The sequence below is a fragment of the Phyllobates terribilis genome, unplaced genomic scaffold (genome assembly GCF_046119375.1).
Source record: "Phyllobates terribilis strain yellow unplaced genomic scaffold, ASM4611937v1 Scaffold_4__5_contigs__length_816908805, whole genome shotgun sequence".
Lineage (NCBI taxonomy): Eukaryota > Metazoa > Chordata > Amphibia > Anura > Dendrobatidae > Phyllobates > Phyllobates terribilis.
The window spans coordinates 748,678,424-748,697,576 of NW_027362764.1; the positions used below are offsets into that span (position 1 = coordinate 748,678,424).

At 42.6% G+C, this 19,153-nt stretch overlaps 1 protein-coding gene across 1 annotated transcript in view; it reads left to right on the forward strand.

The window, feature by feature from the left end:
* ATAD2 (ATPase family AAA domain containing 2) overlaps positions 1-19,153 on the forward strand; it is a 37,034-nt gene that overhangs the window by 6,355 nt on the left and 11,526 nt on the right. The window contains exons 2-14 of the mRNA XM_073679850.1: positions 4,286-4,443; positions 4,611-4,657; positions 6,130-6,295; positions 6,748-6,850; positions 8,533-8,623; positions 9,788-9,952; positions 11,788-11,911; positions 12,075-12,182; positions 12,270-12,378; positions 12,496-12,611; positions 14,660-14,834; positions 15,109-15,197; positions 16,774-16,933. Of these exons, the coding sequence (XP_073535951.1) occupies positions 4,286-4,443; positions 4,611-4,657; positions 6,130-6,295; positions 6,748-6,850; positions 8,533-8,623; positions 9,788-9,952; positions 11,788-11,911; positions 12,075-12,182; positions 12,270-12,378; positions 12,496-12,611; positions 14,660-14,834; positions 15,109-15,197; positions 16,774-16,933 (1,611 nt within the window). The remainder of the gene's footprint in view (positions 1-4,285; positions 4,444-4,610; positions 4,658-6,129; positions 6,296-6,747; positions 6,851-8,532; positions 8,624-9,787; positions 9,953-11,787; positions 11,912-12,074; positions 12,183-12,269; positions 12,379-12,495; positions 12,612-14,659; positions 14,835-15,108; positions 15,198-16,773; positions 16,934-19,153) is intronic.

Here is a 19,153-nt window from a genome sequence, read left to right on the forward strand (position 1 = left end):
CAACAGTACATGTGAAAAAGACTTAGGTATACTAATAGATCATAGACTGAACATGAGTCAACAGTGTGATGCAGCAGCAAAAAAGGCAAATACAATTCTGGGATGTATTAACAGAAGCATACAGTCTAGATCACGTGAAGTCATTATTGGTCTTTACTCCTCTTTGGTCAGACCTCATCTGGAATACTGTGTACAGTTTTGGGCACCACATTTTAAAAAAGACATAGACAAACTGGAGCAAGTTCAGAGAAGAGCGACCAGAATGGTGACTGGTCTGCAAACCATGTCCTATGAGGAACGGTTGCAGGATTTGGGAATGTTTAGCTTGCAAAAAAGAAGACTGAGAGGAGACTTAATAGCTGTCTACAAATATGTCAAGGGCTGTCACATTGTAGAAGGATCATCTTTATTCTCATTTGCACAAGGAAAGACTAGAAGCAATGGGATGAAACTAAATGGGAGGAGACACAGATTAGATATTAGAAAAAACTTTTTGACAGTTAGGGTGATTAATGAGTGGAACAGGCTGCCACGAGAGGTGGTGAGTTCCCCTTCAATGGACGTCTTCAAACAGAGGCTGGACAGACATCTGTCTGAGATGATTTAGTGAATCCTGCTTTGAGCAGGGGGTTGGACCAGATGACCCAGGAGGTCCCTTCCAACTCTACCATTCTATGATTCTAAGATCTCTGGAGCTGGACTTGTAACCTTGAGACTGTTGATATTTTTAAACGCTTTTGGTTCTCTAGTCCTCAGACAGTTCTCTTCTCATCTTTCTGTTCTCCATGCTTAGTGTGACGCGCACACACACAATGCAAAGATTGAGTCAACGTCTCCCCTTTTTATCTGATTTCAGGTGTGATTTTTCATATTGCCCACACCTGTTACTTGCCACAGGTGAGTTTGAACGAGCATCACATGCATGAAACACAGTTGTTTACCCACAATTTTGGAAAGGTGCCAACAATTTTGTCCAGCCCACTTTTGGGGTTTTGTGTGAATTTGTCCAATTTGCCTTATTTTTTTTCCTCTTTTTTGTGTTAGAATACACACAAAGGAAATAAACATGTATAAAAAACATGCTTAATTGCAATAACTTTCTGGGAAAAATACTTCATTCTCTGGAACAATTTCAAGGTTGCCAATTTATTATAGCGGTGCCCTCTCGTCTTGCCCCGTGTGTGTGTTTATATTATATTAATATATGTATGACTGGCGGTGTCCCCTTGTGTATACAGTGGAGGAAGTGTCAGTTGATTGCTGGCCATGTTGACATACTGTGTATTGTCCCCTCTAACATCAATGACAGCTTGAAGCCTTTTGTGGTAGTTGTGGATGAGGTTCTTTATTTTCTCAGATGGTAAAGCTGCCCATTCTTCCTTGCAGAAAGCCTTCAGTTCCTGTAAATTCCTGGGCTGTCTAGCATGAACTGCGTGCTTGAGATCTCCCCAGAGTGGCTCAATGATATTGAGGTCAGGAGACTGAGATGGCTTCTTTGTGGGTGAAAGTGATACATTGTTGTTGTAGCAGATGGGTAACCAGTGCAACGACTGGTACAGGGTGGCGGCATCTGTGTAGTGGCTGGACAGAAATGACCCAGGCTCCTGCTTTCTGAGAGATTGGAAATATGAGTTTAGTAAGAGGGAGACTGATAAGTAGAGAGGAGTTGTGGTTTTCCAGACAAGTATACATCAGAGCAACAGTAAACGTTTTTGTAGGCTGAAAGGTAAGAAAAAGTTGCAGTGTTTTTGAGGTGCAGGCAACATGAGTGATAGGATGTCGGGAGTAAAGGAAAGAGTGGAGTCAAATCACCCCATCCCCATGACAGCGAGTGTGCTGCTTTGGAACCATCCATAGAAATGCCAGTGTCTGATTTAGGCAGGTTAGTCGAGGGAGGAAATACAAGGCTCCCAATTCATTTGGATTTTTTATGTCCCTTTCCTATTTTTCTTCTGGTATTAGTTGCCGTTTTAAACTTTTCAAAATGGCGCAGATTCATCAATTGGGCGCAGAGTCAAAAAATTGTTCTGGGCCAAGGAGTTTAGGTTTGGAAAGATTCAGTTGTAGATACAGGGATGTTATACTGCCAGAGACAGTGAACAATCTCACTGGTATTGTGCAGTAATGCAGGGGTGATGTATCATTGGCTGTCAGTTACAAGTGACTAACAAACCAAATCTGATTTGTCCAATATTGGGTGGTATACAGAGTACAGGAGGGGGGCCTACGACTGAGCCCTGAGGAACCCCACAGTAAGGGGAAAGGGAGATAAGAGCCAGCAAATGATAGTGTCAAATTCTGCAGAGAGAACCAGAAGAAAGTGACTATTAGGTTTAGCTGTTACCAAATTGTTAGAGGCTTTAGGAAGGGCAGTTTCTGTACAGTGTAAAAGAGTGAAACCGGGTTGTAAAGGGTCGTTATCCGAAAGAGCAGATTTGATGGGTTCCAGGAGTTAAGAAATGAAGAGATGGTTAGAGACAGATCTGCAGTTGACAAGTAATGTTTTTTTGTTTTTTTTCTTTTAGTAACAGGGTTATGATGGCATGTTTGAAGGAGGAGGGAAATATTCCAAAAGAAAGTGGTTAAATATTTGTTTGATGTGCAGTGACCTCCGGGGAGAGGGACTAGAGGAGGTTAGAGAGAGTAGGGTCACTAGTGCAGGCAGAAGGGTGAGAAGACCTAGAGGAGCCTGGTTATTTCTTCTTTTGTGACCACCTCAAAAACTATGAGTGAACTTAAAGTGCGGGAGGGAAGGCGAACCATGTTATTAGGGGATTGGGAGAGAATTTCCTTTTGTGTTGTTTTTTTCTTTGACATAAGTGGCCAAGGAACAAACAAAGTTTATACATTTTAGTAACTGACTGATTTTGTAATTGGGTAAGGCAGAGGGGTGAATAGTTTTGATTGCAATTGTAAATATACGATGATTTAGGAAAATCATCTTGTTAGAATTACCAGTTAAAGAGGTTCTTGGGCCGGGAAAGAAATTGTATAAAATAACTACACATTTGGCCAAATATCCTTTTGCTGTTCCAGCGTCTGTGCTCCCAGCAGCCTTGGGCCTTTAGTCAGAACTGCAGCTTCAATCAGCGCTCAGTACATAGTGAGCGGCGGCTGTTACCGCGCCCCGGCACTGACTGACAGCCGGCTCTGCATTACATCAATGTAGCTGCTGCCGGCCGCGCATGCGGCAACCGAGAGATGCTACTGCACGGCCGGCGGGGCTGTTTTGTTACATGTAAATTTCTATATTTCTACCACAATTACACAGGCAGTATTTTTAAAATAGTAAGCAGGTCACTGAAGGCACAGTGTCATGTCAGAAGCTGTATATATCAATAAGTAAGCAGAGCACCAGATAAAGCCCCTTCCCAAAGGCCGCCCCGAAGCTCGAGCATATCCTCTCAAAAATGAAAATAAAAATGAACCACAGCACAGATTTAATGAACAAAGGTATAATTTTAATCAGTGTGAAGGCGCCCACCTGACAGTGTATGTGGTTTACTAAGCACAATCTTGCTGACAGGTGCACTTTAAACCTTCGATTCAGCTTTTGTCTTAAAAATATAACTTGCATGCATCTGTGGTAATTCAGCCCAAGGCTGACAAAATGCACATTGCGATCACTGAAATAAAGCTGCTGCCAGACACTAACATGGTAGTTGCTGTTCCTGAGATCAAAGTATCAGGAGTGTTGACTCATGACTGGAATCAGGGTCTCTGCCCCATACATTGCACTGCTCAGATGGCAAAAACCTGTTGACAGATTGCCTTTTAATGCAGCAGCCCACCCTTCAGCAGGGTACTCTTTTAGGGTCTATGTTTCGATAAAGTTTTGAGTATTGCAGGTAGATGGAGGATCAAGAAATGGAGCAATTAAAGCTACAGAGATAAAAAATTGAGTTCAACAGCATCACTATCAATAGGAGTAAAAACTGATCATAACAGCAAACCTAGCCGGTGTATAAGCAGTGTCCACGGTGCCGGTGTATAAGCAGTGTCCACGGTGCTGGTGTATGGTCTTGAGAAGTGGCCTGACAAGACAGCTGTCTGGTCAATGTGCAATATGTTGAAAAGAGTGACAATTCAAAACCAAATAAATTAAAAAATATGTACTTTTGCAACAATTTTTTTTTTCCCCTGCTCCACTTGTTAAACCTGCACTAAAAATACTCAGTGTGTGAATTTGCCTTAAATCAGGAGTAGAGATGGGTGAACCTGAACTTCCAGTGGTCTACCCATCCCTAATCAGGAAAATAACATTTTTCTCATATTCCCTTTTTAGAACTCTTTTTCCAACAAAAAAGATGATGGAGGCGGCCATGCACTGCGCTCACTGAGCAAGAAAAAACCTGAAAATGGACATAACCTTTCAGATTCCAGCTTTGACAAAACGAATGAATCGCCGACCATGGGTAACACAGAAGAGAAAAGGTTTTCTAGGTGCGTACACCTGACACTGACATGTTCGTTGTTTTTTTTGTGCATTTGTAAATTGTGTAAATAATTTTTTACTACACCATGCACACTGATATTTGCTAGCAAATTTAGCTGTATGTAACTGCTAAGCCGTAGCATTATCATTCATAACCTTTTGTCTCTCCTTTTAGGAGACTGGCCAGATTACAAGCAGATCCAACACCAAATGGCAATGACGGTACGTAGGGGGAGAGGTTTATTAAGACTGGTTTTCCAATATTAAAGTGCATTGTAATGTAATGTGCTAAATGTATCAAGAGCCGGGGATTTTGGTATACTGGTCCCATCTTGAGCTGTTCTTAAAGACAGATTGAAAGCTACGCTCGCTATGTACGAGCCAATACAGACTTGTGCTAGTAATTGTCGTTCTATATAATCTGTTGCTGCACCAACCACCCTTAAGTGGTGCAAGTGTCTCACGAAGTCGCCCCTTTAGAGTCTTTTATTTTCTGTTACTTTTCAATATATCAGATTACCTTAGATGAAAAATAAAATGTCTACAAAAGCTGTGACCACACGGGTAGATTCCTACAACGCTTACGGTCCACTGCTCTACATTGAGGCTTGTCAGTTGTTACGGGATCTGCATCACTTGGAGATGTCTGTACATAATCCTGTCATTAATCGGAGAGCAAGTCAGTAGTCTGTTCTCAAAAGTGGGCAATGTGTGTCTGTAAGAATAAGAGCGATAAGGGTCAAAAGCGTGATGACTAGACAGCTAGCTCAGAGCGTCTGATAGGTGTGTTCTCAGTGTACAACAAGTTTTTCTGGCTATTCCTGGTATAAAGTGGTTTTTGGTTAAAAAAGACAAATAATAAATTGGGAGCCAAGGTCATGGATGCACGGGGCAAAGGCTGTGCTTTCCATTCGATCCAACAGAAATGCTGCTTTGGTACAAGTTGAGTAAAGGTTACTGCTGTCTGATAAAAAGGGTGTCCGAACATACAGAGCATGGCAGCTCGCTGTGTGTGGACCTACATACCCACAGACCTGTCAGGGTGCTCGTGCTGACCCTTGTCAGAACTGGTTCTTGTGGCAATGAATGAAGCGGCCTGTTCAGATTATTCCCATTCTTGTTTGCACCACATGGATGGTCAGGTTGGTGTGCGTCGTTTACCTTGGTAGGAGATGGCAACGGTGCGCTGTGGAAGAAAATCCGGCAGGGCAGTGCGATAGGGCAATGCCGTTTTGGGTCATGTGGATGTGACATTGTACAGACTGAGTATCCGTGCTTTATGGCAGTATTCCCTCTTTGCGCTGGTCATACCACTCTCACACACTATAGAAATCACTCGGGAATGATGGAGGAACATAGCAGGGATCCAAATTCTCCAGCGCTCAATCCGATCACGTGTGGGATGTTTGGTAAACAGCAGTTTGATTAATGGAGACTGCTCCTCACCATTCACCTTCAGTGATCATTTGAGTTGAAACCTCCATTAATCTGCTTTTTCGGCGATATTAAGCAGCTGTTGTGGTTGATGTAGTTTCTGCAAGGTTCTCAAAACTGGTGATCTCTCCTGTCCAATAGAAAAAAAGTATCCTTGTGTTACCGCCGTAATAAAAGAATTATGCAGTTGGAAGCCTATTGCTTGTATTTAGGGGAAAAATGTTTAAATTTTTTTTTTTTTCCCCCCTCGTACAAATAAGACCATCTCCAAAGTGAAGAGAACAGACCGTTGAGAGCCAGAAGTGCGGAGAAAGAAAATACGCATGAAGAGAATGGAGATGTTGAGGTTCGCCGCAGTGGCAGGATCAGACGAAGCAAATACACCACCACAAACCAGTCTGTGCTATTTGACAAACTTATAACAAAGTACGTATAAGTCTCTAACGGTGTGTGCACACGGTGTCCTTAAGATGCCGGTGGAACCAGGTTTTTCAAGGCAAAAATGCTTCAGGAAAATACCAAACGTTTTCCTAAAGCCTCTTCACCTGCGCCTTTTACTTTCAAGTATGTAGAGAGGGCAGCCTCCATACAACGCTGTCCAAAGAATGAAAAGGTTACTATTAACCGCTTCAAAGTTTCCAAACTTTAAAGTGGTTAAAAAGTGACATAGTCCAGAACATGGGCACAGCAATGTAATTTTTGTAAATGTTTTTGTAGCCCTTCCTCAGGCTTCTTCTAGACTAAATTTGCCTGAAAGACGCCGTGTGCACGTACCCTAAAGATGAGATCAAACCTGGTGCAGCCTGGCTTTGTCAGGTCACATTTATGCATTTTCAACATCTGAAAAATACGAAGCTTAATAAGACGTTCTCTTTCAGTACCGCTGAAGCCGTTCTACAAAAAATGGACGATATGAAAAAAATGCGTCGACGCAGAATGCGTGAGTTTGAAGACTTAGGAGTTTTCAATGACACCGAAGAAGTAAATATTTCCTCTTTTTTTTTTTCTTTTTAATTAAGTCATCATTCAGATGTCTGTTTTTTCTTATAGGTGAAAAAGATAGCGTCCCCTAAATCAGGTGATTCCAAAGAATCCTCTCAGAACCAGGTTTATGCTGCCTAATTGTAAAGTAGTGACAGAGACCATGATTTCCAGTGGTGTCTCTTCTGGTAGGCGTCAACAGATCGTGCACCTCATCAGCCACAGTAGGAGTTCTGCTCTGGGGTCCTGTCTGTTACATGCCAGTAAGACCTCAATATTCACCAACTGAAGCCTTCACCTGTAGCCGTTTGCCCAGTTTCTCCATAGGGAGAAAGTTTGTAATTAGTGGGTGAAGTCTGGCAGCTCATGAATACCTGGACTCACTGTGGCTGATAAAATCATGCATTGGGAGAAGTTCCATGGTCTGATACATTATACTGCCTGCACAATAAACCTGGTAACCGATTCCCTTAAGGGCGCCTTCATAGATTAAAAAAACAAAAGATGGGGCTACATGTTTGCTGATAGTCAATAATGAAATATGAAAGGATTATTCTGAAGTTGCCTCTTGAGCAGCTAGGAAATAAGAGGGCTGGCAGGGTGGATTCTCCTTCAGTGACAGTTTTGATGAGGAACACAGCTGTTATATTAAAAGTATTCTAAAGCTCAGCACAAGTTCTGTAACATTCCGCCACGAGTGGTTTGTTCTGGAGTGTACAGTGCGATCGCTATATTTACACAGAGAAAATAAAAGGGCATTTAACCAAGCACACTGCTAGGATGACAAAAAACAAGATTTTGAGAACCACTCTGGAAGCTACATGTGGGGAATGGTGATTTTGCAAGATTTATAACAGCAGCTTGTCAGGAGCTGAGAGGGAGGTGAGCAGGTAGCTGGTATGTTGGGAGTTAACCCCTCTCCTGAGATGTAACTACTCCACACGCTGGGTAATCGCTTGTGGCCTGAGCTTCAAAGCAACCTGCTGTACACTATGTAAGATAATGACAACAGATGGAAAAGACAAGTCAGTTGAAAACTTGCTTATTTTCATACTGTCTAACTAAAGCAATTTAATAGCTTGAGAATTAACCTGGTGTTTAAAGAGAATAAAAGGTTATAGGTGTTGGAAAACACAGGTCATAAAGGCTATGGACACTTGAAATGGGAAAAAAATATATTTTTACATATGGTGGTTAATTTGAAGACTAAAAGTTGGCGCAGTCTTCATTCATTTTCAGACACTGATAAGCAGTTTGTAGTCTGATCCAAGTTTCAGATTTCTCTTGTGAATGTCTCTCCCAGTAATATTGGCTGAATGTGTCTATAGACCATTTCTCTGCCTTTCCTTCAACTGCACATGCATTCTCCCCTCTCCGCTGTGGATCTGTGTACAGTTTCCTCCCTGCTGCCATCTATAACATTGACAAGACAGGGGGAGAGCAGAGAATCAGCAGCAGCAGGAGCGTTGTTGGATTTGTATCAGTTTTACAGATCACTCTCCTAGATAAAGGACTTGCACATCGCAGAGGCAAAATGGAGAAAAAATATTGTCTATTTAGAAAGTTGCTTAACTTTGCCTTTTAGGAAGCGAATGAATAATAAAAAAAAAATAAAAATCCACCAATACAATTCATACAAAAGCTGGGATGGTCATTCAGATGCTGATTTGCTTGTTTTTCAGGAAAATATTGACATGTATTCTCGTGTGAAGCAGAAACGCAAAGAGCCTCAGCTCGATGAAGAAACTACAGACAATCAGGAAGAAAGTGGAGGTAACGGAGCCCGTTCAGTGTAGAGCATTAGATGTCCTCACTTGTCTGTAGACGTAAGCAGGTTCTGTGCTCACATTTAGGTGTGTTTCCTGAAGCCTCTTTTTTTGCCTGATTTTGCAGCCTTTTATTTTTTCTGTATATATAACCTTGTGAGCTGCTTGCCATACGGCTGAAGAATTATCACGTCACTACTTTTAGCTGCTTCATGGCATGAAACCTGAAGCTAAGAGCCTCTAGTAGACTGAACATATGAACAGTAAGTCATGAACTTTTTTTTTCTTTTCTTTTTTTAAAAGCACTTTTTCAGGCAGAATCCAACTAGAAGAGATGTGTGCACATACCCTAAAGAGGTTGTCCACGACTTTTACATTGATGACCTATCCTCAGGATATGTCTGATCAGCCAGGGTCCAACACCAGGCACCTTCGGCAATCAGCTGTTATCGTTGTTGCCGGCGTCCGGAAGTACTTGCGGAGCTGCCCGTCTACTTGTAGTGCCTGCCGCAGGGTACTACACATCCCATCCTATTGATTTGAATAGGCCATTGCAAATAGACAGGCAGCTCTGCAAGTGTAAGTACTTGCGGCCGATAACAGCTGATCAGCTGGGGTGCCATGTGTCTGACCGCGGCCGATCAGACATTGATGACCTATCCTAAGGATATGCCGTCAAATTAAAAGTTGTGGACAACCGCTTTAAGAAAAGTGGAGCCCATGTGTGTGTTGTTTTTTTTTTATACTTGTAAATGAACAGAGGAGGTGCCTTTCCATCCTGGGTCCAGCTTCTACTTTCTGCTGCTGTCCCAATCTGTTTTGACAACGGCATGAGCTCCGTGATTGGCAGCAGCGGTGATGAGCGCTGTTATGTCACTGCTGCAGCCAAAGCACAGAGGTTGAGAGCTGGTGCTGGACCTGCAGAGGGCGAGCACCTACACTTGTAAGTTACCGGTATAAGAGCATTCATGTGCCATGTGCGCTTCTAATAGCAGCTGGTGGAAGTCCCATGTCACTGGCAGTCACAGGCCTTTGCTTAAAGGTAATGCAAAAAAAAAAGTTTATTGTGCAAGCGGCTGGACCATATTGGTTTCTGGAATTGTTTTTATTTTGTGCAATTTATTGTTTCACGTGACGACATTGGTAAATAGGAATCCAATAACCCTTTTAGATTCCTCAGAAGAAGGCGAAGACAATGAGGATGAGGACGAAGATGATGATGAGGATGAAGAGGATGATGACGAGGATGAAGACGAAGATGGTGAAGAAGACAATCAAAAACGCTATGAGCTAAGACAAAGAAAAACCGTAGTGCCTTATCAAGTGCCTTTACAAGGTAATGCTGACAGCCGCCTATGGTGTGTTCAGTCCTCTCCAGTCCATATAGTGTGTTCATTTTTAACACATTATATACCAGTATCTGGCTCTGTGGCCGGGCTTGTTCTTCCACCAAACTCCCCCCAACCATGTCTTTATGGACCTCCCACCAAGAAAGGTCCAGTTGCTCTGATATTTACTAAACCCAGACTCCTCCGTCAGATGCCTGATAGAGAAGTGCGACCTGCAACTGCCCAGAACACGTCTCCTCCAGAGTCCAGTTGTGGCGGCTTAACAACACTCCAGCCGACAATCTCTGACAGCGGCATTTAACAGCGCCGCGCCGGAAGCTCGTCACCTACCCTGCCCATCGGCCCCATCACGTGATCGCGAGTCACCAATGGGTGGTCATGACAACCCTGGGTCTGCAGCAGACTTCAGTGGTTGTCATGAGCTGGTCGATATGAGCGCCACCTAGTGGTCGGCGCTCATAGCACAGGAGCATTTCTGCTACATACTGGTGATCTGCTGATCATCTGTATGTAGCAGAGGCGATCAGACAAGTGCTGCTTCTAGTCTCCTATGGAGACTATAGAAGCAAGCAAATAGTGAAAAGAAAAAAAATGTTGTTTTTTTAAAAAAAAAAAAAAAATTAAAATATAAAAGTTTAAATCATCCCCCTTTCGCCCCATTCAAAAAAAAAAAAAAAAAAACCTACATACACATATTTGGTATCGCCTCGTTCAGAATCGCCCAATCTATCAATATAAAAAAAGAATCCGATCAGTAAACGGTGTAACGAGAGAAAAAAAAATCTAAACGCCAGAATTACTTTATTGGGTCGCCGCAACATTGCAATAAAATGCAATAACGGGCGATCGTGCTCAAAAAATAAGCCCTCACCCGGCCCCAGATCCCGAAAAATAGACGCTACAGGTCTTAGAAAATGGCGCTGTTTTTTTTAATTATTTTTATTTTTTTATATATATTAAACTTTGGGATTTTTTTTCCACCACTTAAATAAAAAAAGAACCTATACATGTTTGGGGTCTACGAACTCGTAATGACCTGGAGAATAAGAATGGCCGGTCAGTTTTAGCATTCAGTGAACGTGGTAAAAAAAAAAAAAAAATCTGTGGTATTGCACTTTTTTTGCAATTTCACTGCACTTGGAATTTTTTTCCCGTACACGATATGGTAAAACTAGTAATGGCGTTGAAAAGTACAACTTGTCCCGCAAAAAATAAGCCCTCACACGACCATATTGACCAAAAAATAAAAAACTGCTATGGCTCTGGGAACAAGGGGAGCAAAAAACGAAAATGCAAAAACGACAAAACCCAAGGTTGCGAAAGGGTTAAACACCGGGGGAGGGTGCGAGGGGCCTGAATCAATAAAACTTGTCCTAATACTTTTCTCCATATAGCGTATGCAAAGAAAGTGTGTTTTCTACATCACTGTAGCCATTTCCTTGTGACTTTCATCCTTTATTATCCTAAGTAAAGTATTAGTGTGTGTAAGTACATTGCTACATGCTCCACTTAAATCTTACATTTTGTGATTATGTAGGAGACCTTTTTATGCTTTTGAACACATTTTTTCCAGGAGTGAAAATTGTTTTTGTAAGCTGTCATTCAGGTCCTCCAATGGCTGCCTCCGTAAATAACATTGCGCTCCATCACAAATCGTGTAGCTAAGCATTTATGTTGTAGAAGTGTTTTGGCCAAATGCTCTGCCCTACAGTAAACTTGCTGCCATGCGTGTGGGAACGCTTGTTGCTATCTGTTAAAGTCATGAGTGCGTCACCCACTGCATTTGTATGTTTGCTTGACTTGTAAAATGTTTTTCAAGCAGAACCCCGACATCATAAGAAGCGCAATATGTTTTACGCTGCTACTCCATCTCCTGTGAGGAGACGCACGTACCGGTTCGGATCTGCCGGCCCAAGAAGTCCTTATTGCAAGAGGCGACTCAACAGGTCAGGAAGCAAAAGCAGGCTTTTCTCATGACTCTTGGACAAACCCAGTCAATCTACTGATTCACCATTTCTCTGCTTTGGATCGAGAGTTTTTGTTCTTGTGTGTTTCCTAATACTTTTCATAACATTTACAAATGTATAATAATGAAATACTTTGGTTTAGGAGGAGACATGCTATACACAGCAGCGACTCCACGTCTTCCTCCTCGTCAGATGATGAACAGCACTTTGAGAGGCGTATGAACCGGAGCCGCAACAAGGCCATCAGCAGGTACGAGCTTTCCTTATTAAACCTAATGGATGTAATTGACTAGATACAGATTATTACTTTTTTCTTTGCCTTTTTTTTTTCTTAAAGGTGTCTTCCGATGAACTTCTTGAGAGACGATTTGAAGGGAATACAAAAAGATCGGTTGAAAATTGGGGCCAGCCTCGCTGATGTTGATCCAATGCAACTTGATACATCTGTAAGTGAGGACTCCTCATTACTTTTGCACGGTTTTATTTATTGTTGTGCATTCAAGTTTGCCTCTGTACGAAAGAAAATCTTATTTGTAGTTTTTTGTTGTGTTTTTTTTATATAGGTGCGTTTCAGCAGCGTTGGTGGCCTCTCTAGACATATAGCCTCTCTGAAAGAGATGGTGGTTTTCCCATTGCTCTATCCAGAAATCTTTGAAAAATTTAAAATCCAGCCTCCACGGTATGTAAAGTTGTGCCTCACTGGGATTTTAATGTATTTTGTTCCACTCTGTACTCCACAGTACCAAGTTGCATGATAACCTATATTAGTGATTTACCTTTAGTTAATAAAATTGCACTAAGCTTGAGTTTGCTATCCCCATTTTATTTTTTGACGCGAATATGCAGTTCGCAGCATAATCAAAGTTTCAGATTTTTCTCCTCTGGGAGTGTCTCAGTAATGTAGGCTGGATATGAGGTCTATGTGTAAACAGCGTGCGGCAGTCTTCAATGACTCCCTTATCACCTCAGCTTCTATCCTGCACGTTTCCCTCTTCATGTGCGGTTTTCTCTGTTCTCCCTGAGACTGTAATTACTTTCCATCCACCCCATGCAGTTGAGATCTATTTACTGACCCGCCCTTCTGCTGTCTCTAAAGGCCCCGTCACACATAACGAGATCGCTAGCGAGATCGCTGATGAGTCACGGTTTGGTGACGCAATAGCGATCTCGCTAGCGATCTCGTTATGTCTGACAGGTAGCAACGATCAGGCCCCTGCTGTGAGATCGCTGATCGTTACAAAGCTTCCTGGACCATTCCTGGGTCGTTGCGCTCCCGCTGGGCAGTGTGCATCGCTGTATTTGACACCTTGTCAACGACCTCGCTAGCGATTCAGAACTGAGACACATTGAGGTGCATAAATTGGACTTTTCTGCGTTCATCGTCCCTGATTGGTGGTCGCTACTGCGTCCTTGTTTTTTTCAGATCCCACCAGCGTTCTCCGGCTGTGACTCCACTTTGAACAAATCAGACATCTTTAGCGAAGTAGGTATTGTTTGGGGTCTCAAATGAGTTTCCATTTTTAATTCATTTATAGGACATCTACCAATTATCTGCTATCATTGCTCTTCAGGGAGGGAGGGCTTGGCTTCAATAGCGATCTCGTTATGTGTGACGGGGCACCAGGACCGTTAAAATACTGGCAGCAGTTGTCGCGGCAGGTCTTCGCATCATGGGTGTTTCTGCCATGTCCCACTGGTTGAAGGCCTGCAATTGCAGGATCGTTTGCACGCTATTCACCGAGCTCCACTTCCCCATTGGCTCGGTCCACAGAGTCCACAAAGCCAGGCGGATAGTACGTAATTGCATCACGTCGACGAAGAAAGTTTTGAAGCGTGCAACAGGCCAAAAGAACAGAGTCTATTGATTTAAGCTTCATGTTAATTGGCGTATGAAAAACTCTGAAGCGGTTGGCCACGACAGCGTGTCAGAAAACGTGCTGTGTGGGTGTGTGTGCACGAGACCCCTAAAATATCTGCCCATGCAAAAGCATATATATACAGATAGAAGCCAAGCCCTCCCTCCCTCCCTGAAGAGCAATGATAGCAGATAATTGGTAGATGTCCTATAAATGAATTAAAAATGGAAACTCATTTGAGACCCCAAACAATACCTACTTCGCTAAAGATGTCTGATTTGTTCAAAGTGGAGTCACAGCCGGAGAACGCTGGTGGGATCTGAAAAAACAAGGACGCAGTAGCGACCACCAATCAGGGACGATGAACGCAGAAAAGTCCAATTTATGCACCTCAATGTGTCTCAGTTCTGAATCGCTAGTGAGGTCGTTGACAAGGTGTCAAATACAGCGATGCACACTGCCCAGCGGGAGCGCAACGACCCAGGAATGGTCCAGGAAGCTTTGTAACGATCAGCGATCTCACAGCAGGGGCCTGATCGTTGCTACCTGTCAGACATAACGAGATCGCTAGCGAGATCGCTATTGCGTCACCAAACCGTGACTCATCAGCGATCTCGCTAGCGATCTCGTTATGTGTGACGGGGCCTTAACACTGAGATTGGAGAGGAGAAGAGAAACATCAGGAGTCGGAGCTCTGACTTGATTTGTAACATTTTTGCAAAAGTTCTCAGATACAAGAAAGAAAAGAACACTTTAGAAAGTTACTTAACTTTGCATTTAGAAAGCCAATGAATAGTATTAAATAGGTATGCAAAGATATACTTAAACTGCATTTACAACCTGTGTCTTTTTCCTAATTCTCATATTCCAGGGGGTGTTTGTTCTATGGTCCTCCTGGTACCGGCAAGACCTTGGTTGCTCGTGCTTTGGCCAATGAATGCAGCGTGGGTGATAGAAGAGTCGCCTTTTTCATGAGAAAAGGTGCCGATTGCTTGAGCAAGTGGGTCGGAGAGTCTGAGCGCCAGCTACGATTGTTATTTGATCAGGTAAATTACAGTTTGGGAATTTGGCCCTGAATCTTACAAGTAATTGTTTACGTGCAGCAATTTTTTTTTCCTATAGGATACTATTAATTTTAATAACACTTATCACCATCTGATCAAAACGGGCAGGGACAAATGGAGACACTTGATGATGAAAATGATTAACGTGTCCATGTAGCTTCCTTTCTATCATTAATGACGCTGACCACCCACCATTTACAATGAAAAGATGCAACAGGCAAAAAGTAATTCTTACTGATCTCTATTCTATGCACAGGCTTATCAAATGCGTCCTTCCATAATCTTTTTTGACGAGATTGATGGCCTGGCTCCTGTACGGTCAAGCAGGCAAGACCAGATTCATAGGTAAGATGGCAAACTTACCAATTTTACTTTTGCAATTTTTCCTTTTATTTTTTTTTAATGCTAAAGCTAAAAATTTGCAAGTGAGGATGTGTGCGTAGTATTAATATTTTGTTTATTATATTTATCTGCTATACAGTCCAAGAGGGATTAGGTGCACTAAATAAAAAGACCCATAAGAGTATTTTTGGTACCTGCCATAAAATCCCATACTCATAGCAGTCATTTGGGGGCACAGAAATCAATGAGTATACACTACTGCCACCAGGAGGCTGACACTGATAATTACAACTAAGAAAAGTCAGCTCCTCCCCTGCAGAACTATAGGTACCGGACGAAACAAGTTAACGAGAAAGCAGTAGAAGGTATATGACAACTAAAAACAGCACAGTAGAACAGAGGAAGTTATAGGCCACCGTGGAAATAAAACATCCCAAAAAAAGCCATTAGGTGGGTGTTGTCCCCCTCAATGAAGGCTGCGAGACAGGGATTTTACATTAAGTACCAAAAATTCTCTCCCCTCAGTTGCTTCATTGGGTCATACAAATGTCACAAGAGTGGGAAACAAAGAATGGCAAAACAAGAAGGTAATAGCCTGAGGGATCTGCCTTACTATCCTATAACCTGGGTGACTGCCTCTAGCTGCACATCCCTACCAGGCTTAGTCAGACAACGTGAAGGTAAAAACTCTGTAAATGGACGGCCAGGTAGCAACCTGATGGCGAACTGCCCAGGAGACCCCCACCGCCCAGGTGGAGTGAGCATTAACCACTGGCAGAGGCAGCAGCAATTGGAGCGGAGGAAGAAGTCCACGCTGTCGTTGAAGAGCACGCTGAGATACATGAATTGGGCATGCAGAGTAAGTGGCGGCAGACCCAGAGCCTAAGTTAAAGGCCTTGAAAAAATGCTGTTAATCTGCAGGTCAATAGCATTTTGAACCTACCCGGTGCTGGTACTTAGACCACTGCTGCCAGGAGGAAATGAACTTTATGCCTCCCAGGAGAATTCAGGTTTCAGTCATGGGGGCGGCGCTGGTTCAGTCTCCGCTCTGTATGTAGAGAGTGGCTGTAACCGAACCCTCGGCACTGACTGTCAGCAGGCACAACATTAGGGCCGGCCTGTGTCTACCTCCTAAATGACACTAAGCTAAATTGGTTTAGTCCCTTGTCTGCAGGTGGTGTAGCCTGTTGAGGAGGAGTCAATTTTTTTCTTTAATTGTACTTCTTAGCATCAGCATTCTGGTGACAGCAGCGTACACCCATGGTTTCTGGTGTCCTCCGACAAATGCTTTTTATGATATTAAATAAGAGGGCACTGCAATTATGCCTATAGATGCATTTCCCCAGAGAATTCAATGAGTGGCGCCCTATTGGTGAAGGCTATAAAAGTTAGCCCTAAATGAAATCTCTGGAACTGTGTACCGCAGATTTAAAGGGGGGGGGGGATGCAGGACATTTAATATAAGTTAAGAGTAAAAACTGGTCCCTTTTTGTCTTGGTGACAGGTCCTCTTTAAAAACAAAGAAAAACATACAGTAAGATTTTTTTATTTATTTTTTTTTCCCCTCTTTTAATGTCAGCTCCATAGTATCCACGCTGCTGGCTCTAATGGACGGATTGGACAGTCGAGGAGAGATCGTTGTGATAGGAGCCACCAACAGACTTGACTCCATAGATCCAGCTCTCAGGCGACCTGGCCGATTTGACCGAGAATTTCTCTTCAGCCTGCCAGACAGAGATGTAAGCAGTGCCATAAATGTGTATTTAATGTCTTGCTCCTTTTTTGTTTTCCCTAGCAGTTTTTTAGCAAAAATCATCAAAATGGGGAACAATGTTTGCAATTTGCTTCAATACAAAGGTTAACTCCTTTTTGACGACGTCAGTAATAGTACGTTGCTTCACCCTGGGCCTATAGGGCCAGCTACGTACTATTAAGCGGGCTGCGATCGCGCCCGCACTCACTGTGCGGGGCGATCGCCGCCGGATGTCAGCTGATTGTCACAGCTGACACCCGGTGCTATGTGCCAGGAGCGGTCCTGCACCACTCCTGGCACATTAACCCCCGAAATGCTGCAATACTTGCCACCTCTGCCGGTATCTCGCGCTGTCTGCGGCGGCTCCCGAATGTTGTCATGGTGACCCAATGTCTTTGACAGCATCCAGGTCACCAGACAGCAGGAAGTTACTTTGGTCATGGGCAGTGCATGACCAAAGTAACTCTCCTTGTATAGCACAGGGATGCTGCTGCTCTCTATGCTATACAGCCGAACAGGCTGCAAAAAGTGATAGTCCCACAGTGGGACAAAGTTTAAAAGTTAAATTCTTTGACTTTGTCTTGTCTGTTTTTTTTTTTTTTTTTTTTTTTTTTTTAATATTTGTAAAGAAAAAGTAATCCCCAAAAATATATTGTACCCATATTTATTATGAAAAAAAAAATAAACCAATAAAAGTACATATTTTCTATCGCCACGTGCAGAACGACCTGACCTATAAAACTGTCCCACTAGTTAACCCCTTTAGTGAACACTGTAAAAAAATAAACAAAAAATGAAGCCAAAAACTGTTTTATCATACCGCCAAGCAAAAAATGGAATAACGCAATCAAAAAGACGAATATAAATAAAAATATTACCGCTGAAAACATCATCTTGTCCCGCAAAAAACAAGCCGCCATACAGCTCCATCATCCGAAAAATAGTTATAGCTCTCCGAATAAAGCGATACAAAATTTTTTATTTTCTATAAAATAGTTTTTGTGTAAAAGCACCAAAGCATAACAAAACTATGTAAATGCAATACCGCTGTAAACGTACTGACCCGAAGAATAAAGCTGCCTTATCAATTTTGCCACACACGGAATGGCATTAAAAAAACACCAAAAAAGCAACTCCTGGATTTTTTTTTTTTGCTTGTTCGGACTCCCAAAAATTGAAATAGAAGCGATCAGAAAATGTCACGTGCCTGAAAATGGTACCAATAAAAATGTCAACTTGTCCCACAAAAAAAGCGTCTTTTAGTGTGCGACATCTGTCAATCATAAAAAGCAGATCTGAATCTGGTATCGCTGTAATCGCAGTGACCCGAAGAATAAAGACGTCTAATCACTTATACCGCACGAGGAACGAAGTGAAAGATGAACTCTAGGGTTAGATTTGTGCTATGGTTGGGGTTGTATTAAGTTAGGGTTAGGGTTTGGATTTTTTTCAAAAGTAAAGGAAAAAAAAAAAATGGCGACCAGTGTTAAACGCAAGTACTCGCTATTTGAGTTTGTATCTGGTGCATGGAGTATCGCGGGTGCTCGAGTTTCCGCCCCATAAGCTTTGCTGCCAGAAGAAAAAAAACTTGCAGGCATTGCTTGCCATGCACGAGTGATCCCCCGCATGTATTTTTTTATTTTTTTTGGGAGGGGGGGGGGTTGTCTAACAATTGTGAAACGTGGGGCAGGGACTCGAGCACCTGCGATACCTGAGTACCCTATGCAAACTAAGTAGCGAGCACTTGCTCAAGACTGACAACTTATTCAATATGATGATCTAATGTTAACAAATTCTGTCATAGCTCTGGGTTCAAAATGTTCACTATACCCCTTGATAAAATCCTTGAGGGGTGTAGTTTCCAAAATGGAGTCAGTTGTGGGGGGATTCCACTATTAAGGATAATCAGTGGCTCCCAAAATGCGACATGGCGTCCGCTCTTGATTCCAGCCAATTTTGCATTCAAAAAGTCACCCAGTGCTCCTTCCCTTCTGAACCCTGACAGGCGCCCAAACACTGTATTTTCCCCACATATGGGGTATCGCCGTACTCAGGAGAAATTGCACAACCTTTTTTAGATTCCATTTTCTCCTGTTACCCTTGTGAAAATAAAATATTTGGGGCTAAAGATAATTTTTGTGGAAAGTTTGATTTTTTATTTTTATTTTTTTTACGGCTCAATGTTATAAACTTCTGTGAAGCACCT